Source organism: Phalacrocorax carbo, chromosome 2 (assembly GCF_963921805.1).
Source record: "Phalacrocorax carbo chromosome 2, bPhaCar2.1, whole genome shotgun sequence".
NCBI classification, from domain to species: Eukaryota; Metazoa; Chordata; class Aves; order Suliformes; family Phalacrocoracidae; genus Phalacrocorax; species Phalacrocorax carbo.
The window spans coordinates 66399898-66425269 of NC_087514.1; the positions used below are offsets into that span (position 1 = coordinate 66399898).

At 44.8% G+C, this 25372-nt stretch overlaps 1 protein-coding gene across 3 annotated transcripts in view; it reads left to right on the forward strand.

Moving 5' to 3' along the window:
• The window catches only part of CARMIL1 (capping protein regulator and myosin 1 linker 1), a 201098-nt gene extending 181332 nt beyond the window's left edge, over positions 1-19766 (forward strand). Inside the window, exons 33-38 of one of the 3 annotated variants that reach the window (XM_064443146.1) lie at positions 664-1096; positions 6249-6327; positions 9133-9366; positions 12070-12204; positions 14826-14972; positions 19145-19766. In XM_064443146.1, coding sequence (XP_064299216.1) covers positions 664-1096; positions 6249-6327; positions 9133-9366; positions 12070-12204; positions 14826-14972; positions 19145-19197 — 1081 coding nt within the window. In that variant the 3' untranslated portion in view covers positions 19198-19766. The remainder of the gene's footprint in view (positions 1-663; positions 1097-6248; positions 6328-9132; positions 9367-12069; positions 12205-14825; positions 14973-19144) is intronic. The other 2 variants (XM_064443149.1, XM_064443147.1) reach the window with 2 other exon arrangements.
• Positions 19767-25372: the final 5606 nt, after the last annotated feature.

Here is a 25372-nt window from a genome sequence, read left to right on the forward strand (position 1 = left end):
CTCACCATTGTCTTCACCATGGGCTGCAGGGGAATCTCTGCTCTGGTGCCTGGAGCACCTCCTCCCCCTCCTTCTGCACTGACCTTGGTGTCTGCAGGGTTGTGTTTCTCACATGTTCAAACTCCTTTCCCCAGCTACAGTTGCTATTGCGCAGCAGTGTTTCCCCCTTCTTAAATATGTTATTCCAGAGGCGCTACCACCGTTGATGAGTTGGCTTGGCCTTGGCGAGTGGTGGGTACTCCTTGGAGCCAGCTGGTCATCGGCTCTATCAAATATGGGGGAAGCTTCTAGCTTCACAGAAGCCACCCCTGTAGCCCCACTGCTACCAAAACCATGCCACGCCATCCCAATACATATGTGCACAGACAGCTTGGGCAGAGCTGTCTGGTGTTGGAAACAGCTGGGTGCCCAGTGCAGATGAAACAGCTGCCTCTCTTCATTATACCATGCACAAGACCAGCACAGGAATCTTCAAGACAGTATGATCAATGTTAATTGTGCAGTTTTTAATTTAGAGACACCATCAAATGACTGGGCCTGGGGCAATGTATGGAGCATACGAAAGATTGGCTTTGCCCGGGAGAAGTCATTTGGTACTATTTCAGAGAGATAGAGGAGGGGAGTGGAGAAGAGTTTAAAATGTCTGTGTCTATCTTTTATTAGGAGACCATCAACTAAAAGCTTAGACAGCAGTGAGCCCAGTGAAGCAGGTGATGAGAAGAAGAAAAGGGACTCAAGGAAGAGTGGCTTCCTTAACTTAATCAAATCAAGAGGCTCCAAATCTGAACGTCCCCAGACTGTGTTGGTGGCAGAGGAGCCCTCCTCACCCAAGGCTGCTGCAAAAAGTCCAGCTGTGGACACAAGCAAGAAGGAGGTAAAGCCTGCAGAGCAGAACGGTGGTACAGAGCGATCTGAGGAATTAAAGACGCCAGACTCACTCGAGGAGGTGCAGCCAGACGATGCAACAAAAGCTGAGAGGGGTGACAGCAAAGGAAGCCCACAAGGAGGCCGGAGGTATGGCGTGCAGGTGATGGGCAGTGGACTTCTCGCAGAAATGAAAGCCAAGCAGGAGAAGAGAGCAGCCTCTGCTCAGAAGGTGAAGGCAATTTGATTTCTCTTGAGTTGTTGAAGAGCCAGGAGTTAGGTGTCTTCAAGGGCAGTGGGTTGGGTCTACAAGGGTTGGTGGCTGGGGCTTGACACATCAGTCCTGCTTTCCAACAGGGATTATGGTGTTCCTGCAAGAGGATTTCTCTCTGCTGTGGCGGTGAACACAAATACCCTGGCCAAGGACCAGACCACACACATGGAGCAGGAGGTGCATCCTTAAGCCTGCGCTTTCTCCCCTCTTGTGGAGGAGGTGGCAACAGCTCTTGTGCTTGATGTCAGGCCATCACAAGCACAGAAGAGGAGATGTAATTGTTTTCATGTATTACAGAGTAATTTTTTTGGGTGGCTACTAAGCACATCTTGGATGTCTCCACTCTATGTGATGTGTGATTTGTTCACATGTAATGGAAGTGTGCTTTGTGAAAGGTAAAGGTAGGGCAGACTTATTCTGTGCCCCCTCTATACCGGTACCTCAGGTGTTTGGCAGACTGAACTGCAGTGGTTGCTATCTGTACTCTTCTCTTTCGGAAGGTGATGTAGAAAGATCGAGAGATGTACTGTATTTTAAATTATATATTCCATGCAGAGAAGTAAATCTGGCTTCCAGACACTGTTTACATCTATTCAGCTTATACTTCTCTTGTTGTACTTTTTTATTTTTATGTCCTTTTGTACCACACCTAACTATTTTTATGCGTTTGATTTCTGTATTTCAAATACTAACACTCAAAGAAAATAAGCATGCATTAAAAAAAAATTAACCTGTTCCCAATTATCTGTCCAGATTCCCTTCACTCTCTCTAATTTTCTCCTCTGTGAAGTGCTGATGCTGGGCAGAAGCCCTGCCCTCACTTCACAAATGTGCAGAGTGGAATATCCTTATTTTGACCTATTTTGTCTGATGCCCATTTCCAGTTGACCTTCCTCATCATCATCCCCTGCTTCCTCCCAGCTGCAGTTGGCATGTTCCAAAGTTACCAAAGGATCAGCTTTTTTTCATTCTTCTCTTCTCAAACATGCAGGGCACTCAGATGCTATCCATTCCCCACCATTATCCCCTGTAATTTGGAAGGTGTTACCTTATGACAAAGCTTATCTGCAAGCTTTGCTGTGTTTTCCTTCCTTTAACACATGGCAAAATTGTCTTGCTGTGACTCAGCAAGGCACCCAAAGGTCATTTTTTACCTTTCTTTATAGTCTTACACTGATTGCCATCGTGCCTGAACCATTCCTGCAGACACTGGAGCCTTGTAATAAGCAGATTCAAATTAACACAGTAGTAGTCTGTGGCTCATTAAAGGGATCCTTAGCATAAAACTGATTTTTCTAAAGAAATGACCAATTCCCATCTTTCTCATTGGTGCTGAGTAGTGCCCATAGATAGTCTCATTGATTTCTAAAACACCATGTTTTCAAGTGAAATGCCATATGATTTTAAATAAGAGTGGTATGGTCTTGTCTGTAACTTATAAAATACTAAGCTACTCCAGATAATATAAATTCTTACAACTGGATAAATTGTGTATGCTTAGTGCTTTTCAAGGTCTTAACACGCCATCGAAAGTTAGTCAGATCTGGAATCGTGTGGCTGAGGTAGAATATTAGCATGTGCAGTATTTTTTAAGTGGGGAGAGTAAAAGTCCCCTTCGATTGATGAGCTTTCCTAACATTGCCTGAGAACTTGAATATCACCTATCAAAATGAAAAGCTGTCACCTTTTCCCAGTGTGTTTTTTCCACTCTTCACTTTTTTACTGGTTGGAGAGGTTACCCCTCTTCTTCCAGGTTCAATTTTCAAGAAAATAATGTTATTGATCTCCTTTTTGTTAGATTTTGTAAAAAATTATTTTTATGGAATGCAAAAGTAGGTCTTTTTTTGTTTCGTTATTTGAAGAGGAACAAGAAAACTGAATTGAAATATAGGAATCTCTACACAGCAGGGCACTGTGTTATCCGTTCTTAATGTTGCCCAGACCACACAAAATCGAACGGCTCTTCCAAAGAATTTTCCACATACTTCATCCTAGATAGCAATATCACATAATTTAGGATTGTGCTTTTTTTTATTCATTATATTCATGAAGGTGAAAATCATACAGTATCCTGATTGTTGAGCTACAGAAGACAGCATCCCACTGCTGCTACATTGTTTAGGATGGGTATGACATCAACTTCCCTAATATCTTCAAATTTATCGGAATTCCAGTATGATAGAAAATTGTATTTTCCTCTAAGGTACAGATGGCTGCTTGTATTCTGGGCTATTTTACGTGAAAACAAAGCCAGAAGGAATTTACTATTTCATTCATACCATACCGCAGTCTTGTTACAGATACAAGTGGTGAGCAGGTGCACAGTAGATGGAAAGATGGTAAAGGCATTTTTGTTTTCTTTTGCTGAGAATACAACGTGCAAATTGGCATTAATGGTAGAGACAAGTATTTGCGCATTAGTGTTGCCTCTAGGCCTACATAGAAAGAACTTTTAGCTCCATCTAGTGTTTACAGACTGAATTTTTAAATACCTCGAGCAAGACCTGTGAGCAGACCAAGATCATCTGTAACTTGTTTATTCACTCTTGATGGCACCCAACTCTGCAGTATTTCCCAACCTTGCCTGAATTGCGATTAAAAGTAGAGCCTGGTCATTATTTATCTACATGATAAATTCACCTGCATTTATCTGACATGATTGACAGCTTCTCGGTAAATTTTTGCAGCATTTAGTGTTGTCTTGGGACCATAAGCAGTTTGTGATGTGTGTACAGTAGGTACCCAAACATGCTAACGTCCTAATTGCATTATTAAGTACGACGCTAATAGATGCCAGCACTGGCTTTTGCACTTGCCTCTGTACATGGTCATATTTCCCCAGTAGTTCCATAACAAGGGAGGGAGGAAGGAGTTATAGTGAAATTAGATTTTGTATTGTCATACAGATCTCAAGTCATTTACCGTAGCAAAGTGTTATGCATACATCTTCAATGTTTTCATAGGAAAATGAGTATTTCAGTGAAGGTTCACTGGAATTCACATTCCGTGAAGAAATTGTTGGTAAATTCCATTCTCAAAAGTTTTTTTTTCTAAGGTATGGAAGAAAAATCCAGTGAGTGGAGAGTGGTATTCCCTTCAAAAATACATAGCCAAGACAGTCTTACAAAGAAAGACATGGCTTTAGGAGATGGAGGGGTGAGAATTTAGCCAAAATATCAATGATGGTCAAGAAATGGGAATAAAAACTGAATTCTCACTCTGTGGTACAAAGCATAACGTCCCTGGAGGGGACTTTGTTTTGTCTGTATGGGTACTGTAACTTACCATTCTGGCCCTTCAAGTCATGGCATTTCTAGACTGCTTCTGCTCAGACGACTTTTGTTGTTTGGCTTACACGTGTTTTTTAACATGACTTTATGCTTAAAACCTTTAGAAATATCATCCCTCAGAGTGGATAGTTATAGCTGTATTGGGGTAGTTTTACAGTACAGGAAGCTCAATGACAATTCTAATAGTACCATTCTTAATGCGGCATGGCCATTTTAAGTGCACACCTATACTTCGTGGAGAGGTCAGAAGGTAGCATTACCCTGCCGGGTCTTATACAGAAATGGCAGGCACTCAGCGTCTCCATCCTTTTCTTTGTTGTATTTAAGAGAGGCTTTGTTTTAGGAGCTGTGAGATTACATGAGCAAAATTGAGGTATCGGTAAATCTGTAAGGCCAACCAGACTGTTTTCTGCATTGCACCCCAGAATCTGCTTCTCTTGAAAAGCCTGTGTTGAATTACCACCCCATGGGAAAGACACATGGCCAGCATGGGATATTTAGAGATCATTCCTCCATGTTTATATTTAAAATAATATTTTCACTCTCCTGCTACTTGTAACCATTCTCTTCCTTCCTACATTTCTACATTTCCTGTTGTCCAGTCTTTATTTGTGTGCTATACCTAGCAGTCTTTCAGATTGTAAGTTCCAAAAGGCAGTGATCATATTTGATGTATGCTACATGGCGTGTGGTGGAGGTTTCTGAACACTATGGGACAGTCATATCCCAGCACGAGTCATAGACTTTGTGTTGGAGTAGTAGTCCAGTGTCCTGAACATGTTAACACGGCTTACGTGTGGGTATATAACCAAATGCAATGGTCATCAGCACAAATAGCTTGCTTTGAGTCATTTGCCACACTAGATGTCTTGAAATAGAAAATCAAGATCAAGACTGAAGCTGCCTACAAAAGTCTATCCGCACCTTTTTGGTTTCAGAAAAAAAACTCAGTATTTTGCCTAGTCTTATCTTTATAAGGCTTTCTGTCACAGTATATCCTGCTCTTTCTTCTATGCGCTTTCTGTATCTTCCCATTTATCCCTTTGCTTAAGCTTTGGTAGCAGGTAAGACAGTAAAAGGAGGCTAGTTCTTTTGCAAGCACATTGGCTGCGTATCTAAACTTCTCTTGGTGAATACACAGGTTTCAAGCTCACTTAGGCTTGACAACAAAGTCTTTGCACCTTTTCTTTTGAGGCAAGGTTGTTAGGAAAGCTATTCCTGAGAATAGAAGACTTGGTAAAATACCAGTACATAAACAAGAGGCCCCCTTCCTTCAGAGGTGCTGAGCATCCAGCAGCCCTTGTGGTGGATAGCTTTAAACACCTTTCAAGAAGTAAGGTTTTTAAAGAAATCCTGTAAATATGTGGGCACTGCTGCTTCTATAGTTGTAAGTTTACCTAAAATAAGTTATTCTTGTATGTGGAAGAACATGCAATCCATTCAACAGTCTTATATTCCAAATCTAGATCTTCTGAAAAAGAATTTTCATTTTAAACCTAAACAAAGAATTTTTAGAGGGAACCAGCTTTGGAGAAAAGACTGTTTACAACTAGCAACTTTAGTTTCAGCTCCGGTGGCAGGGTGTCATTGCAGCTTTGCTAGATGTGTGGCAGTATTAGAAATGAAATCAGTGTAATTTTCTTCCTACTTGGATCTCCAAGACCTGAAATAGAAACAAGGAGACAGAATCTACCATTTATTACTATCGCTGCTTTCTCTGCCTTATGGCTTCCAAATTAGAGCTTTTTTCGTAACAGAACCACTGAGTTGTATTAATTACAGGTATATTATTAATACAAGAGCTTTTCTTACTCTTTCAGAAACTTGGGAATGACACAACTACCAGAGAGTCTTTTGACATGGCAGCGAGCTCAGAACGACTGGATGGAAGTGGCACAGGTACGTTTTGGTTTTCCTGGTATAAACTCTTTCTCGAAAATGCAAAATGCCTAACCTCAAAATCTCACTTCCCTCTCCGGATTGTATGCCTACAGCTGCTTAAGCAAAATATGAGCTTCTGCTAAGTGGAAAGGATTAGAAACAAATCTCGCTTTTTGTTTTGTGTTTGACAGCACTTTTCATGAAGTCAGCTCTAGGGCTGAGTTGACGGCTCAGCTTTTACTCTTGTGCTCCACATGGCGAAGGAGGGAAGGTCCTCGGTGCATGTGCCTGGGGCACCTTCAAAAGGGAGCTGAGTTGTAATGGGATCAGCAAAGCTGAAGCTGAACCCAGGAGCCAGCAAAACTATCTGTGCATGAAGAAGTGAAACTCCTGAATACACCTAAACATGACCAGTTTGTAAGGTTTATAGTAGTCAGCGCAGGTACCAGCCTGAGTTGCCCTGTCTTCCAGCTGTTGGAATAGACATCTCATAGGCAGTGGCAGCTGGCTCTTCCCAGGGTTTACCTAGCTTGACTGAAGCCAGGGCTCTCTGCAAAGCTGTGGAGGCCCCTGGCACTGAACACATGCATTAAACGACTCTCCATCACGTACAAAGTGGAGTCCAGCCTTGCAGTGCTTACAGCACCAATTCCCTCTGCACCTACTCCTGCCATGCCTTTGTCAAGCTGTAGCCCTGTCAGTGCCTACAATGTAGCCATCTCAGGACAAGATGAAATTACGGTCCTTGTTCATATTTTTGGGACTGGCCAGTGAAGTGTTCAGAAAGGATTCAGCTCTGGTGGTTTGTGCATACTACCCTCACTGGACTTAAGAGTGGGCTGAACTAGGAAATCCAGGTCTCATTTCTCAACAGCAAGTGGTAGGTACCCCGCAAGCACAGCACACAGGGTTGCCAAAACATACAGAAGCAAGGCTGAAATCAAAATGCAAATGTGGCCATCTTGGCTGAGCGCTTCAGAAATCAATTTTGAAGTTTTATACCTTTTTAAAGCTAGTTCTAAAAGACAGCATATTCAGAGCATGCTGAACTCTGTAAATCAGAGCTTTTAAAGCCTGCTTGTCTTTTGAGGAGGACCTTGTATACTATACATGTCTCCTGATATCATCAGACTGAAATCAGAGGAGCAAGAATAGTCTGTGCCTGGGGCATTGGTAGCAGCTGGGAGTGTCTGACTCCAATTTTTCTCTGGTCCTTGTCTCTGTATATGACACATTTCACCCCCACCTCACTGCACTGTGCATGCCTGTTCCTTTTGGCCTCCAGCTGTCAGTTCTTTCTTTACCACTCTTGCTTGAGAGCTCCCCGAGGCTGCTCTTTGCTGCAGCAACTACAGTTTGTCTTTGTTTTGGGTTAATTTGTTTTAACTTACTGGGTTCTAACAATATTAGCCGGCCTGGGGTTAGGAAGGCAAGGAAGAGAGTTAATGGAAAGTTGCTGGATGTTGCTACAGGAAAGCTATAGATAGTGATGCAGAAGGAGATTAAGGGGTTTTTTTATTCCTTGCTTCACGTCTGGATGTTGCCTGCTTTTTTGTATGCACACACGCACAAGTGGAGAAGGTGGCCTGCTGTTTCACGTGCAACATGAAAGTCTATTGCGTGCATGCAGACACAAACTCTCCCTGTCACGCACTTACACAAATATATAAGCACCACACAGCTCTCTATGGTTTGCCAGAGTTTAACTCCAGCTGGGCTGAAAAACAGCTACATAAGCTGGAAAAACATATTGGAGATTGGCTTGCAACAAACTATATCAGCACTCCCCTCCCTCCCACTGCCATTAAAATATTGGCGCTCAGCACTTTTGTAACAAGTAGGATTTCTGAATGGGAATAGCAGGTAGGTAGGTCAAGTCAGCATCTGTGAGCACGTACTTGGCTTTGCCAAGTACCAAAACTACTAGTCTGCATTTCAGTTGGTCTGTAATTCTCTTCTGAGAAAAAAGAGGTGACAATTGTTGAAAGTCCCAAGCTACCATACAAGTTCCAAGATTATCATTATGTCTGCTGCATACAAGCCTTCAACCTTCTGAAAGCTGCAGAATAGGAAAGTAGGGCAGGCATTTTGCTTGTTTGCAACCTAGCATCCAGCAGGCTTTCTACCAACTTGCACAGCTAGATCAGACTGATTCATTGCTTGGAAGTCAGTGTAGCTTTATCTGTAAGTACCTTGGTCTTTGGGATAAATATGTTGATAAACTTGCTAATGTGTGGAAAACAGAATCCATATACAGTGATATTAGATAAATCAAAATATTATATCAAGAATACTTTGATCTCGGCGAAGTTTCAAAATCTCCTCTAGAGTTTGCTAAAGGCAACAAATAACAAGATGTAGCCTGCTGATCGCACGTTTGGGATTTATTTTCTGGGCCAGGATTTCTCTGTTGATCTTGGATACCCAACCTTTTCTCTGTAGAGGAACAAAACAGCCAAAAGCTGCCTCTTCCACTGATCCATTGCTGCTTCTCAGCAGGTGGCTGTACCATCTGCTTCCAGAAATATGAAGGAAGAATGAGGTCCAGGCAGCCATCACCCCAAATATATTAAAAAGGGGAAGATGCCATCAACTCTGAGGCAAATGAATTATGAAGCTTAGCACGTGTAAGAACTCTAGTGGTTTTAGATGTTTTTCTTAAAGTGATTTTGAATGAAATGTTAGAGAGGGTCCCCTTAACCACTCACATGGCAGTGCAGCAGTGATACATGAGCTAATGATGGTATTTTCCACTCAGGCATATCTGTGCACAGAGCCTTCCGTGTTGCAGGAGACTTTATTTTATGTGTCTATTTATTTTAGTGCCTAAACTCCAGCAGACCCTTCCAGAGAGTCGGTTTGCCTCGAATAAAGGTGACTCCATCTCAGCATCATCAGAAAAAAATTCAAAAGCTGAACCAAAGGCAGAAGCTGGTGCAAAGGCAAGAAGCTCTTCCAATACACCAACCAGCCCAAAACCCCCACTGCAGTCAACAAAGCCCAGCCTGGCAGGACGACCCACGGTGCCACAGAAACCACGCTCTGCCATTCGTACTGGTGAGGAGCTCTTCTGGGCGTTCATTATCCCCAGCTGGGTACTTCTGAGTGGTGTTTGTGTGGGCTGTGGAGGAGACACTCGTAGCCACATCCTGAACAGAAGTTAAATGTAGAGGGACAGGTTCTTCAGTCACTTGCTCTTCACCTGCATCCGTCTTTTCCACCTCCCTCTGCCGTAATTCGAATAAACTTATTAAAATGTTTTAATCTGTGATCTGCAATAATAAAACCTGAGGAGAAGCAATAGCAGCAGTAGCAGAGCTGTTTTGAGTTAGCCTGCTTTCACGGAAGAGGACAGCATAGAAAGCTACTTCAGCATCAAAATCCTGTTGTAGTAGCACCACCAAAAATAACTGTATTTTCTCTAAACACCTGGCTCTAAACACTAAAGCCCTTGGGGTTTTCTGGCAGGCTACTCTCAGCCCCTCCAGCAAATGCCTGTTATTCTTAGTAACTTGCACAAACCCATTGTCTCTCACTCTCTTTTTCCTTGTTTTGCCTTTGTTTCTTTCCTTATTGCTTTTGACTGGAAATAATTGTAATCGTGCTTTTATAACCCTGCAAGACTGCCAGTTGAATGACTATTAACTTCTGCTCTGTCCTAACGTCTTTCCCAGATATTATCTTAAGGTTTCCAGTAGTGGGAAATATTTCACCAGATCTCCCGTACATTTGTCTGTTTGAAATTTAATATGCCAGTGTCACAACCCCCTATTCCCAAAGTACAGCCCCTGCAGTTGAAGGGAATTAAATGCTAGTTACTGACTCCCCCAGCAGCTATGGCAAATACAGCTTATTGCTAATGACTGAAAAATGTAAGCTTAGCCATCTGTAAGGGCTTGCAGACCTCTAGGCTTTTTCCATACTCGCTGTTGACCTTAGCAAGATGTAATTTTTGGTGAAGATGAGGGAGTAGAGGGATATCATAGCCTCTTCCCTGCCCTTGATGTGTACCTGAGCATTACTTAGTCTGCACTCTAGTGGGTAGAGTGCTTTTCAAGTACAGAATCACCTTCAGGTTTTAGATGGCTTTAATTTTATTTTATTGGCCATTTTAGAAATGGTCATAAAAACGAGGTGCTGGGTAAGATGCTCATGAAAATTAATACAGTAGGAAAGTAGGGCTTATTTGGTGATGCTTAATCTGTAAAATAGGCAGTGTGTTTTCTCAAAATCTTAATTATCAGAAAGACCTGAGCTATCTGTTTCTGCCAGCTCCCATTTCCTGCAGAGGGAGCATACTTAACAAAGAGAGTAATTAATATTTGCTCGTAATAGGCCAGCTCCTCAGGTGGCAGCAAAAGCAGCACTGTCTCTGCTGCAGTCTAACTTCTATCCTAGTCCTTGTAGCAACCTGCTGGCTAAGCACGCCCAGGCAATGTCATGAGGAAGCCGAGCAATAACCCTATTTATGCTATTGCTCCTGCCGTTGTTTCCAGTGGTGTGGCCAAACTAATGGTAGGAAATTTTTGCTAAGTAATCTGAGGGCAAAGGAGCACAGCTCGGATGTCCAGAAATTATCAAAGACTGAAAATGGTTCCTCAATGAAGCACATAACAGCTTCAGTTCAGAAATATGTAGCTGTGTTTGCCAAGCGCTGTGCTCGTCCATATGTTGATACCGAGCTTCCCAAAGCAACTGGCCTCACAGGCACATCAAAAGCATGGAGAAGGTCCAAGAATTAGCGTATCTGTTCAGATCGAGTTGCATTTGGAAAGTCATCACTTTCCTTTGCTGAAAGTAAAAAGATTGACTCCTTTGTGGTGACTTCTCAACAGTGAGATAAATTCCTATTAATTTTCAGTATACCACTGAATTAACTCATTGTACAAGTCTGCAACACAGGCGATACTCTTGAGTTCCTTTTTCCTTCTATCAATACGAATGTGTTTCCTAGTTCCTCTGTTGCATACGTATGCCACTGTTTACTCCTTGGGAAGCAAAAATACAAGCAGTTTAAGTAATCCATTGTGGCTGTACTTCCCTGCTGTCCAAATAAAGGCTGTCTAGTGTAAGACTGAGAAGTCTTCCTCTAAGGACTGTAAAGATGGTAATCGACTTGCCATACATAACGCATATCCAGCCTTTTAGAGAAACAAGACATCCAGATGGTTTAAACTATGGATTTGAATTTAAATTCCAGATTTCCTCAGTCTAGAGGACAAAGAATTTTTTCTAGTTAGAAAATCTTTGCAGATGCTATCATGTTAAGTACAGGCAGTTTATTCCTGGAAGTACAGAGTTCTGTAGGCTATTTATGATATTTGTTTCACTGGTTCACTTTTATGCCTTGTTACTGTGAAACAGGACATCTAAATCGATCGGTTCATTATGTTTCAGGACAATAAAAATATAAATAGAACAAATATTTCCAAAGAGCCATCCAAAATAATTTTCAGCTGTTCTTTACAAATTGCATACTTATGTCTTGCAGGAAATTCAGTTGGTCCCATCAGATTTGTATTTGTGCTACACATTAAAAATCCTGAAACTGAGATCTTCGCTATTAAAATTCTTTCACCTGGACAGAGGGCCATCGTGTGTTCTCTTGACATAATGTAAATTCCTGAATCCTTCTTTCTGACACAGATTCTAGCTGTTTCTTGTGTATTGTTTTGAGGTTTGACCCATCATAACAGCACCATTTCTGTGAGCTACAACGCAAATATAATTTCTCATCCTTTTGTTCATGGTACTCCACAGAGGATGCTCCGGAGTCTCCATCTGGCCCCAGTTCCCCAAAAGTTGCCCTGCTTCCACCTGTGCTGAAGAAAGTTCCTTCTGATAAAGAAAAGGATGGTCAGAGCAGCCCCACAGTCAGATCATTTTCTCAAGAAGGTAGGAGTGTTGGTATAACTGTTGTTCCAGCATGCTTGTCTTCTACTAGAATTCGATGTGTCATTGTCCCCTGATTTGTTTTCACTTGGAAGAAAAGAGGGTTATTTATTTGGAGGAAAAAAGAGAAAGGAAAGTATATCTGGTCACCTCTTCCTTACCCTCTCCACCCATGGGTTGGTGCTCTGTATTTTCTTCCTTTGATCAAACCAGGTGAAAGATTAATCCCTTGGAATTAATTATGGAGCTGAACAATCAAGGGACTCTTGTGTATATTATGGTTTAGTTTGGTGCTGATTGATATTAGTCACACACAACAATGTGAAATGCTGCTCTGTGGTTCAGTACATTACCAGGGGAGCGGCTGTGACTTTGCTCCTCGCAGCCAGCCTGTTGCTCTGCATGTACTCCTGCTTTCTGTGGGGTTGCTGCATGTGACTGAATTCACCTCCTCCTCAGGCAATGAGTCTCTGTGTGCCAGCGCAGGGCTTGACACCTTTTATGCACAACAGTAGGCTGCTGCCTTGTCTTTGCTGCTTTTCATGTGTGCACTGGATCTCTGCGTTTGCTGATGCATTTGCTTGTCCATAGCTGGCTCTTAGAAGAGGTGAGGCTTCCTCTGATAGCATAGGGTATGTGGAGAAGTAGTCACAGAGTTATTGCTCAACGTGGTGTTAGCTGGCACAGATTACAAGGTTTGACATCTGGGTGAGACCTCTTACTTCCTGGGACTCTACTCAAGAAAGACAGTGAGCCCCATTTCCATTCCAAGGTGATTCCCATCACTTAAGCTGTGAGACAAAGGGGCGCTTTTTCACACTCTGCCAGTAGCTTTTCTGAGTGTAGGGTGGGGGCAGATGAGTCAAGGCAGATACGTAATATGGGTCATGAAGACTGAGCAGTTGTGCTGCCCACGGAGCCCACCATTACCCTCTAGGTGAGAGGAGGGGCAAAGCCATCCTCAGGATGGTCCAGAGGTATATTTTGAGAAGTTTCTCCCTTTCTCCTGAAACTACCATTGCCATTATGAAACAACTTATCTCACAGTCTGGGTTTTGCTCTGCTTGGAAAATAGTTGCTGTGGTGGCTACTGTTTGGTGACTGCATGTCAGCACATGTCAGGTATCTCTCTACAGACTGTGGCTCTCAGTTCAGCCACCTGTATGATGCTGTTGAGTTGTCCTTGTGTCATAAAAGTAGCCCAGCAGAACCACCACAGTCTTGCTGAGTTATGTAGAGCTGGTAGGACATGGCACACCCAAGGTTCTCTGCCATGCCTGGAAAGGGCTGAGGGTTCAGACAGTCCATGTTACCAAAAGCTGCAGCAGTTTGCAACTCAGGGTCCAGAAAAGACACCAGGGTGTCTGAAGTGCCCCCGGTGGCTGGGGCGTTATGAGGGCTGCAAGGCAGAACAGTGTCTGGCTTTGTTCCTGCCTTTGGTCCCATCAGAGCCTGTGTTGAGACAGGTGAACTGGGCTACAGCTTAGGGATCGGAGTCACTACACTGCTGCTGTCGTGTTGAGAATGGTTGCAGTCAAAGGCTCTTGCCACAGCAGACTCTCAGCTGCTGTCTGATAACTGCTTATGCTAGAGTCCTTGTTTTCTCACCAGCTTTTCATCAGACTGTGAGAGAGCTTCTTACTGCATAACTAGAGAAACACAATGTAATGGGACGTGTTGCAGATTTATTTTAACTTGAGATTAACCTCACCATTTCTGTGCGATATGCCTTCTCCATCTCCCTGCCATGAGAGGGGACACATTGGAGAAGCAGGGAATATGGGATCGTAGGTGCAATCCCTTTGTGTTACAGCAGTCTCTGACACGACAGATTTGACAAGGTTTTGCAGTTTGTGGTTGTCACAGGAGAAGGAGGACAATCGCTTTATTTTTAAAATGTGTTTGCTGTTTGAAACTCCTTACACAGAAGGGGTCAGACACTGTACTTTCCTCACTCCTTGCTCCCTTAGACCTCAACAGACTACTTGCCAAACAGGGTTTTCTAGTTGCCTCTACATTGCACTGTACGAATTCTACCAGTAATAGTTTAGAATGGCTAAAATTAGATTTCCAGGTCCTTACGGAGCTGCTATGCTTTGCATAAAATTGTTCAGGAAAGAGTAAATTCTGTTTCTTTTATTTTTTTTATTTTTTTATTCTTTTTCAGGTTTTTCTTTTTTTCTATTACTGTTCTGCTTCCTCATTCAGTCATTCCTACGTCCTTGCTTTCTGCCACCTTTCAGGCTAGCATGCTCAATTAATTTCTGCAACTGGTAAATCACTGCAAATCTGCCTAAGTTAGTAAACAAAATTATATCTCCTGCAAAAGAAAGCTGCAAATTACGTGATACTTGATTATGAAATTGCTTTATATTAATGAGTTTAACTGTACTTTGTGGGACAATCTCAGAATACACCTCTTTACAGAGCGTACCTGTAAGATTGGGCTGCAGTTACCAACATGCGCAAATATCTGGACTAAATTAAGCAAGCATATTGATTACTACTCTTTGAACAAGTGATTAAATGGGATGGATAAGTGAAATTATTTGTATTTCTTTATATGGATATATGTGGGCCTACAGAACAGCTTAGGGGTATAAATGAATCGTTTTTCCTGCTAGAGCAAACAGGAGATTGTCAAAAAAGAGATACAGCTCATGACTGCGCCAAGCCACCTGGCAGCGTGAAAACCACTTCGGGGCAGTACTCTACCAGTGCAGAAGAGGAGGCTAATGGGCTTGGGCAGAGGAAAGCACAGCCCACTTCTGGTTAGAAGTTTTCATTTTTCATTGGGACGGTGCTTGATAACTGGCACTAACAATCGTTAAGAAACGGTAATAGCAAAGAATCACAGAAGGGGGTGTGTTTGTCATTGGATTAAGAGAAAGGTAAAAATCTTACGGGATGCTACAAATCTTTACATCCCCATGGGAACTACGTGGCATGAAAAAATTTCCGGATTAGAAATGTGTGTGCATTTTTCCTTTGTGGCAACACCAGTGACCAGTACCACGTAGCACCTGCAGCCCCGCTGCGGAAGAGGGCTCGTTACAAGCCGTGGTTGCTCATTGCAGTGACGCTGGCACACTGCTGTGTAAGTACGCTGCAGGTAGACTCTCCACTGCTCTGTGTGCTTACATACCTTTCTTTTTAAGATGTGTGCACTGAAGTATTTCAAAATACATTTCAGCCTGAATATTGTTAGTGCCAGTTTCAGTACATCACTCACAAAACCATTTGAGAACAGGATAAATAGGATTTTTTTGATGTAGTACTTGGATTTTCAGCTGCATAAACAAACAAAAAACCACCAAAAGGACCCAAACTCAGCACTGTGCTGCACGCTTAAGCCGTGCTTCCTGAAGAGCAGCTTTGACTTACAGTGAATTCATACAGTAGGCTATAAAAATGTTTGGTTGATCTATGTGTTATTAAAATATAAAAGCTCTTGTTCTCACATGGTACGTGTTTACATGCTTCTCTTTACCTCTTAACTGGTTTGTTTAAATAATGATTCAAAATAGCTTTTTTCTGAAGTATTTTAATGAGGTATTTCAACATCTTATGCAATTACATTTACCCACAGTTTTACTATTTATAAGACATCATGTATCCCTTTTGTAACATCCTCAGCCCAAAACGTATAAACTGATTTCACATTGTAGAATCAAACGTAGCTCACCCAAACTTGCAATCTCTCCTCCCCATCATAGTCAAATTATTATATTTTAGTTAGTTCTAAGATATCTCTCTGTTAAGGTAAGTTTCAAAAGCTGAGGTGCTGCCACAGATCTACCCACCTCACCTGTGTATGGTTTCACGGGGGCAAGGGTAAGCTCTTGTGGCAGAAGCCTGCTTGCAGTATGTGGACTTAAATGCATCATATATTTTTCAGGCATTTTTGGGGCAAACTACCTGCCTTAGTTTATCAGGCCATAAACTAAAATGGCTGCTGCAGGATGTGTTCTGGGTTTTATTTCAAAAGTGAATGGAGACCAAACAAAGGCCGTGTAATTGTGGTGAATGGAGCTAAATCCAGTTGGCGGCCGGTCACAGGTGGGGTTCCCCAGGGCTCAGTATTGGGGCCAGTTCTGTTTAATATCTTTATCAATGATCTGGATGAGGGGATCGAGTGCGCCCTCAGTAAGTTTGCACGTGACACCAAGTTGCGTAGGAGTGTTGATCTGCTCAAGGGTAGGAAGGCTCTGCAGAGGGACCTGGACAGGCTGGATCGATGGGCTGAGGCCAATTGTGTGAGGTTTAACAAGGCCAAGTGCCGGGTCTTGCACTTGGGTCACAACAACCCCATGCAACGCTCCAGGCCTGGGGAAGAGTGGCTGGAGAGCTGCCTGGCAGAGAAGGACCTGGGGGTGCTGGTCAACAGCCGGCTGAACATGAGCCAGCAGTGTGCCCAGGTGGGCAAGAAGGCCAACAGCATCCTGGCTTGTATCAGGAATAGTGTGGCCAGCAGGAGCAGGGAGGTGATCGTGCCCCTGTACTCGGCACTGGTGAGGCCGCACCTTGAGTACTGTGTTCAGTTTTGGGCCCCTCAGTACAAGAAGGACATTGAGTTGCTGGAGCGTGTCCAGAGAAGGGCAACGAAGCTGGTGAAGGGTCTGGAGCACGTGTCTTGTGAGGAGCAGCTAAGGGAGCTGGGGCTGTTTAGCCTAGAGAAGAGGAGGCTGAGGGGAGGAGACCTTATCGCTCTCTACAACTACCTGAAAGGAGGTTGTAGTGAGATGGGTGTTGGTCTCTTCTCCCAAGTAACAAGCGATAGAACAAGAGGAAATGGCTTCAAGCTACATCGGGGCGGGGTTTGATTGGATACTAGGAAAAATGGCTTCTCTGAAAGAGTGGTCAGGCATTGGAACAGGCCACCCAGAGAGGTGGTGGAGTCACCATCCCTGGAGGTATTTAAAAGACACGTAGAACATGGCACTTCAGGGCATGGTTTAGGAGGCATGGGGGTGTTGGGTTGACAGTTGGACTTGATGATCCTAGAGGTCTTTTCCAACCTTAATGATTCTATGATTGTATAATTACTAGGAGTACAGGTATCAAGAATGACTCAAAAATTTCCAGGCACCTATTTCTTTGAGAACCAGTGGTGTTTGGGAAGGTGGAAATGCCGAATTTTTTTTTTTTAACAGAATTTAGGTATCTTAATCCTCTCCAATTCCATTGAATAGCTTTACAAACCTTTCTCAAAATCATTTCTTCCTCTTTCCCAGCTTGCAAAGGTGGGATAAGAGTGCAGTGAGCGTGTAGCTAGTGGCTGTCATTTCCTCCCATATTTTGGCTAGCACAAATAAGGAAATGGGTATTTTGGACTCAGGAGAACTATTTGGTTAGCAAATAGTGTGTGTGGAGGTGGGTCTTCACAAGATGTGTCCTGGATGTGTCTATTCTGTTTTCATCATGGCAGAGATCCAGGACTAGACAATGTCTGTGCCAAACAAAAACAGGCCAGGGCTTTCTGTCCTGTTGCACGGCCTGTTGGCACGCACCAGCGCTGCCTGGGGGGTCGTGCTGGCCCCCAGGGATACAGGGAGCATCCCTGCTGAGGCTGCCCCAGCAGCTCAGCAGCATCGGCTCCCTTAGGATTCCTCTCTGTATTTTCCACATTCCTGGCAGACCCTAACACAGCCTGGCACGATTTGAAATGGCCGCGGAGATGCGGCATCCTGCTGCCTGCGTGCCCCTGCTGCGGCTGGAGCTGCGCGCTGGTGACAGGGCAGGCTGTCCTTTGCGGTGGTGAGGCTCTGGGTGAGCGATACACAGGGAAGGAGAGGTGGTGCTTCATGGCCACCGCAGCTGCTGGTGCCTTGTTAAGAGAGACGTGCACAAACATGAACAGGCACGAGGATCAAGGCAAACCAAAGGCAGATGTCCTTAACTGAAATGGTGGAACAAAGAAGGTCTCATAACTGTAACATTTAATTTTATGGGGGCGAAGTGAGATGACTTGCAACCAAATCACATTTAAGGGCCACTGTGTGTTTAAAGGTTCATTTTAATTGGAAATACGAGATTTCTAAGGCTATCAATCCTTGTGTAACGTTACCCCCATTGATGTGTATAAGAACTCAGTTGTTACCATAGCAATTGTAGACCACTGATTAGATCAGAAATCTTAACAAGGTTTTACAACCTTCTTTCCCATTTATCTCAAAGCTTATAGGTTTGGGGAAAACCCTGGCCTCACTGAGATTTGAGAGTGCTGGGCAAACACAATGGGTAGTGTTTGCATTTAGATCATGGGAAGTGGGTATGTCCTCCTGCTTTCTCCACTGCTGAGCACAGCAGGGTGCAGAGGCCGGAGTCTCAGCTGGAGGAGATGTAGGTTGGGCTCAGAGCCATGGGCGTCCCCCCATCCAAGGAACAGGGAGGGCGTCAGGACCTGGCAGTGCTGGTGGGGCAGGGAGCAGCAGTTCAGGTTACTTGGGTGCCAGGGTGAATGTCCGTCCTGATTAAGGCTGCTGAGTCAAAAGGAGAACATAGATGTGTCCTGCCTGGGACGTGCGCCACTGGTCTGAGGGATATCCACCTGCGCAGTCAGGAGTGCATTGTCTGAGATGCAGCCCAGCTAGAAAAAAGAATGCTTTTCTGGTTTTGAAGTGGTGTGATGAGAAGAAAGTCTCCAGGCTGTTTCTAACTGTAATGTTTATCTGTGTCACAGTGAAGTACTGAGTTACATATTTCACGTTTGGCTGCTTGCCAACCAACGGTGGAATAAAGTTTGCTCAAACCCTCTCTCTTCTCTCTCACCTTTTTCTGGGTTGACGAGTTAATGTGCCTGTGCTACTCCCACTAGTGCAAATGAGTTCAGTGGGAGCAGGAGCAGGTCCTGTGTGTGCATGAATGACTGGGGTTTTTTATTATTATTTTTCTTCCTTTCTCTTCTGTGATCAATAGTAAGACCTATTTCTCTTTTATTCAGCTGCAAAAAGAAGCCCTGGGCAGCAGTCTCATGAGTTCCAGGAACTGAAGTAGAGGTCCTTAAATGAAGATGGCCATCAGGGAAGCAAGTCCAGTGACTTTGGCGAAGCAGCAGATAAAGATTTTATTTTTGTTTAGCAGTCAGTACAAGTGCTTCGTAGCGCAAGAGCTTTTTATAACAATCAGGGTACAGCAATCAACAGCCCTTCTAGCCAACTGCTCTTTCACCAGATAGTTTCCATGCAGAAAACCTGATCTTCCAATCGTAATTTACAGTACGCTCACTCGGCATTGATTCAGTCCTTAATTTCTGTTCTGTACGACGTGCAGGCGTTCCTTTCCATGCCTTTGCTAAAGCCAGCGATTCTTTCATGTATTCTACTTGAATTTCTCTGAAGCAGCTACAAAGAGTGCCCTGTGTTTGGGCATTTAGAAAGCAAAGCAAAATAACTGGACACTGTCTTACACTACTACACTGTACAGCAGGTAATGTGTTGTACTGCTGAATGTAAATGTGTCAAATCTGCACGTGACTTACCTATAAATATATTCTTGCGGTATGCAATTGCACATTGTAATTATATTAAAAGAGCACACTAATAAAATAATTTGTATAGATTATATATATTAAATGCCTGGGTATGGTTTTTACATTCTCCCACAGGGAGCTTCTTTCTTCCTGTTCTCGTACTGTACATAAAACTCCAACGCTTACATTTGTGTACTGTCAAAAAGCACAACAGAGAAGGATTTGGATGACGTATAATCATGGTATGCTTCCACATTCATATATTAATGTATATAGTTGATTGGAATGAGGGCAATTGAAATTTTATTAATATTGGTGTTTTCTAGAGGCCTCCCTCAGTTCTGTCTGCATATTAGCTTCCTTTCAATGTGTAATTCTACGAGGAAATAGTTTGACATCTGTAAAAACATTTCAGCTTTTGAGGGAGAGGGTGCAAATTTCACAGCTACCCACTTACATTGCAGGTCCAAGGGATTTTATTCATATGTATATTTGTAACAATAAAAAATGATTTTACAACTGAAACACCAGTCTCTGTTCTTACAGCATTATTTGTGGTCTGACAGTCTCTGCTCTTTGAACAATGGCGTTGTGTCAGGTAGGCAAAGCGCGCAGTTAAGACAGAACCCACATAATCTTTTCCTGCTTCTAGTAAAAAGCCTGTTCCTGCTGAAAGGGACATGTACACGTCATCTTCATAAAACTGCTGAAAGAAGATCTCTGCTGATCTCTCAGGATCTTCAGCAAAGCAGCCTTCACATGAGCCAGAAACACCTGCTACCTGAATTCTCTGTTCTGGTTCCAAAGGACAGAAACAAATTGTTTTGGGAACTCTCTCCCAGGAGCAATTTCCCTGGCCCTCCTGTGGCTTCTTGCCTGGGTAGAGATGCTCAGATACCTGTCTGTCAAATGACCTTCTGTCTGATCCTATTGCTGTGGTTTAACCCCAGCCGGCAACTCAGCCCCACGCAACCGCTCGCTCACTCCCCCACGGTGGGACGGGGGAGAGAATCGGAAGGGTGAAAGTGAGAAAACTCATGGGTGGAGATAAAGAGAGTTTAATAGGTAAAGCACAAGCCATGTGTTTGCATTCACTGCTTCCCATGGGCAGGCAGGTGCTCAGCCATCTCCAGGAAAGCAGGGCTCCATCACGCGTACTGGTTCCTTGGGAAGACAAACACCATCACTCCAAACGTCCCCCCCTTCCTTCCTTCTTTCCCCAGCCCTATGTGCTGGGCATGATGTCACATGGTATGGGACATCCCTTGGGTCAGTTGGGGTCAGCTGTCCCAGCTGTGTCCCCTCCCAGCTTCTTGTGCACCTGGCAGAGCATGGAGAGCTGAAGAAGTCCTTCACCAGTCCTTGACTAGTTGTTGCACTACTTAGCAACAACTAAAACATCTCCGCATTGTCAACACTGTTTCCAGCACAAATCCAAAACACAGCCCCGTACTTGCTACTATGAAAAAAAATATCCCAGCTGAAACCAGGATACCTGTGCACGTATCTGCTATGGCCACTTCTCCTATTGCAGTATAAAGGGCTGCTGAGTCGAAACAGTAGCCTTTTATACCAGAGCGTCTAAGAAACAACTACAGAGTTTTACATCTCAAAAGCAGGCTACAAGGCTGTGGGAAAGAGGTCCTGAAGGCTGGGGGTTCGTACCTGGGGTTTGCGCTGTCTTGAAATTATGCATTTGTCTAAAATGATTAAGAGAAAGTTCTTCATTTTCACATACGTATATTCTTGATTTATTGGGCATCAGTGAGAACAAAAGACACGTGGCAAAGGAAAACCTGAGATGCTTCTATTAGAAAGGAATAATAATCCAGTCATAAATAAACCACAACTTTTATTCCCATATGACATGGAAAAGACAACTGTCTGAGAAGTGTAAGTGTACAAGAAGGGTTGCCTGCTTTGTTGGTTTTGTGAATTTAAGAACATGAACGGCAAGATTTGTGGTATTAATTAAAAAAAGTAAACTCTAACTTCCAAGTGCTGAGAATTTCTCTTACTTGTGCTTGATGTCCTTCCCACCAGCCTTCTGAGATAATTGTACTGGTCCCACTGTGAGAAGTCACGGCGATAGGGTGCGCCCCTCACCCTGGTATCAGTAAACTGAAGACAGGGATGTCTGAAATGCTGTAGAGGAAGTATGTGTTTGTGCTGATAAACACAAGAAGAAAAGCTGTAGTGCTGTGATAGGTGTCTGCTGGAGTACAAAGATTTTATTAAACAGCAATTTTTTTCCATATTAGTTATGGGAAGTCCAGCCTGTATTCCACCCATCAGTGTGTTGTGGGTAGGCTGAGTGGTGGAGAAACGACTTTAGAGGAGTGCTAGTGTGAGCTCTTGGAGACCTGGGGTTTGGTTTTGGGTGCCTGTGTGGTTTTGGGTGTGGGCAGGAGCAATTATCTGATTTTCTTCACCATCTATCTTCCTGGCGAGCCCAGCACTGTCAGCCTGATCACACAGAATTCACGTTGTGTTCGGAGCACCCCTATTGTACCTCTTCTATATTTAAGAAATACCAACTTTTATTTTCAGTATCTTGAGCCTGTAGATGCCTCGGGTTAGTGCCAGGGTGTTTCGGGAAAGTAACAACCACCGTACCTTGGTGCCAAGCCAGGGGGTCGTGGCTCTGGGGGCCAGGGGAGGTGCTGTCTTTCCAGAGCTTTGGAGAGCTGCAGGCTCTCCAAACCAGATGTGCAGCTTGGACAACCTTCCTCATTCCTCTTGTTGCCTCCCTGCTGCCTGAGCCGCCCTGCAGATGCTCTGTGGTCAGTCGCCCATGCTCCCTGCCTGTCCCGGGCCGTGCGCTGCCCTGGGAGGGCGAGGGGCCAAGCCCAGAAGCCATATTCGGCTGCTTTGGTGAGATGCCAGTGGCAGAGATCCCTAGAGATCCTGGGAGGCTGAACGGAGATCAGCTAGTGGCACCACTGAAGAAAAGAGTTGTTGCTTGTTCTGCCAGGGCATCCATAGCATCTTTGAGTACCACCGATGCTCTGCGTTCCTCCCCGTCCCACACCAGGCGCTGCCTGGGCACCTCCAGCTGTGCCGGCAGCAGCAGGGGCAGAGGTAGGCGTGGAAGGAGAGGTTGCTTACCCCTGGGCAGGCTGCCGGCCTTCCTCTGCAGCTGAGGGTGACTCTGCAATGCCATGCTGTGCGGTCTGGCGGCTTGGAAAGGTCTCACAGGGTCCAGCCTGGGGTTATGTCCGACGTGATGGTTTGGTCCCTGGACCATGGCTGATCTCGAGCAAGACAGCAGCATGTTGTGTTTGCTGTGTTTGGAGGTGATGGTGAGAGGCTGGCAGCATCGGAGGTGACAGCAAGGTCCTCTGCATCCCTCCATGCACACAAGCATGTGTAATGCACGACTAAGAGTGAAGGACCTGGCAGCTCTGGTCACTCGGTTAGAAATGCTGCCCTGGAAGGGGTCCTACCACCAGCATCTCCGGTCACAGCTTCACCTGCCTGATCCAGCCGTGGGAAAAGGGGTGAAAAGCTCTCTTGGAGGGAGCTGCCCTGTCCTTTTTTGCTCCTAAAGCTAGTTTTCGGGTTTTGCCATTGAAGAATCTCACCCATGATGTACATAGTGGGAGCACCCCCCCCATCTGAGACTGGAGAAGGGCTGTGGCTGCCTGCCGGTGTCCAGCGTGAACTCAGACAGCTCTACACCACATCTACAGGACCTACTTCCCACTCCCTACTGAAGGAGGTTGAAATCTGGCTGATAGATTTGGAGCATTTTAAAGTATTCCCTGACGTGCAGTAACAACTGTAAATAGCTGCTTCCTAAGATGGGAACAGCAATCGTCTTAAATCCTCCCCCTCCACCAGAGCCATCCAACCACGCTGAGACAATTTGGGAATTAATGTGGTCACAAACCTGTGCGACCCACTGCACTTAACTGAGAGCTGCCATCGGCGCGAGCTCTTGCTGCTGCTGCTTATTAATTGATTAATGGGGGGGGGGGGGGGGAAGGGGGGATGATTTCTCTCTCCTGTTGCAAAGAAAAAAGCTAATGAGAAACATTTTCTAGGAAAATACCAGAAAGCTCTGCTCCTCTTTGAAATGCTGCTTTCTTGTGGTCATGAGCGAGCTGTGTTGCTTTCCCCACACCCAGGGATGCTAATGCTGGGTGGGCTGTGCCCGAATCCCACCTCTGGAGATTATCCTGTGCTTGTGCTGAAGCTGGGGGGAGGTTTCAGGTAGCGACACTGTCCTTTGCTTCTCCTGGAGCTGTGGCCCAGATGATCTCTAACGAATACAGCACAGGTGAGTACCAGAGATTATAATTTGATGGCAGGCTCTCCCTGGTCAGACCTGGGAAGCAGAACAGTCTTTCCCTGTCCTAAGAAAGAGTCTGTAAAGAGGAAGGATGAAAATAGCTACATAAACACATGGTGATGACCTTCTCTTTCCTCCAAATAGAGATAACAAACTGCAGTTGTCTGAATCATTCTCTCTCAGTGCCATCAGCCCTCACCCCTTCCCTGCGAGCCCTTTCCGTAGCTCTGGGCAGGCAGCCGGTGAGCTGGTGCCCAGGGCCTTGTTTCCCTGCCTGTGCCCAAGCAAAACCCTCCTAAACTCCTTTGGATATTATTTGGTCAGTTCAGTGGCATTGCCAGCGAGTCCCTCAAAGGTTACAAACTGCTCAATGGATAATTAAAATGCCTTCAATTTCTTGCATAAGCATTGTGTCCTGCTAAAGAGAGAAAAGCGCTGCCATGGGTTGGCCTCCACCTCCCCATCCTGGATATAAGAGATCATAGGAAGATCTGCCAGGCACCTTCCCAGCTTTGCTCCTCACCCCTGTGCCCATCCTCCTGCAGTCCCTCATGCCTCTTCCCAATGTGAGCGTCTCACCAGTGCCACAGCAAGTGACTCTTCACCTGAGCCTCCACCAGAGTCCAGCATTTCCAACTCCATTGTGACCACAGGCAGGATAGGGCCCTGCAGTGGCCAGGGTGACATCCCTGGGGTGGCAGAGAGGGGTACAGTCACTTTTGGTTGAGAGCAACCAGCTTCACCAAATAGCCAGGGCTCCCTGGCCCTCAGGCCACAACTGTGCCTCACTTCAGCAGGCACTGCCAACAGCTGGCAGCTTAAAATGGTGCTCTGATCATTGCACATGGAATTCTTCTTTTCCTTTTGTAAAACTGAGATTTCCCCAGCTCTGAAGGGCAGTCTTCCATCCTCGAGGATCTTCTGGCAGCATCGAGGTTTCAGTGGATTTGGCCATGGGACTCCCGCCATCTCATGCTCCCCTCCTGTGCCCCATCCTGATCCCCTGAGACACTAAGAAATGGGTGGAAAACTGTCCAGAACACCTTGGCTGAAGGGACTGCGGCTGCAGGCTTGTCCTCACAGGGCTGCTCCTTGTCCTGGTACAGGGCTGGGCTGTATCAAGGGCAGAAGGGCTATGGGGTGTCAAAGGCAATACTTCATCTTAGAGGCAGTGGTTTGGTTTGGTCATTTATTTCCGTCATTTATTTATTTATTTGGGGTTATTCTGAGATGTGCTGAAAGGCTAATGTGTCCAGGTTGTCCCTCTGAGGCTCTGAGAGGGGGAGCTAAGTGGGGCCAGCTTCAGCAGGGGCTCCTGTGCTGAAACCCAGTCATACCTGGCAAAGGCTGTGAAGCCACGTGTGATGTGCCATCATGAGCTCCCTGGCACAGTTTGTCTATTTAGG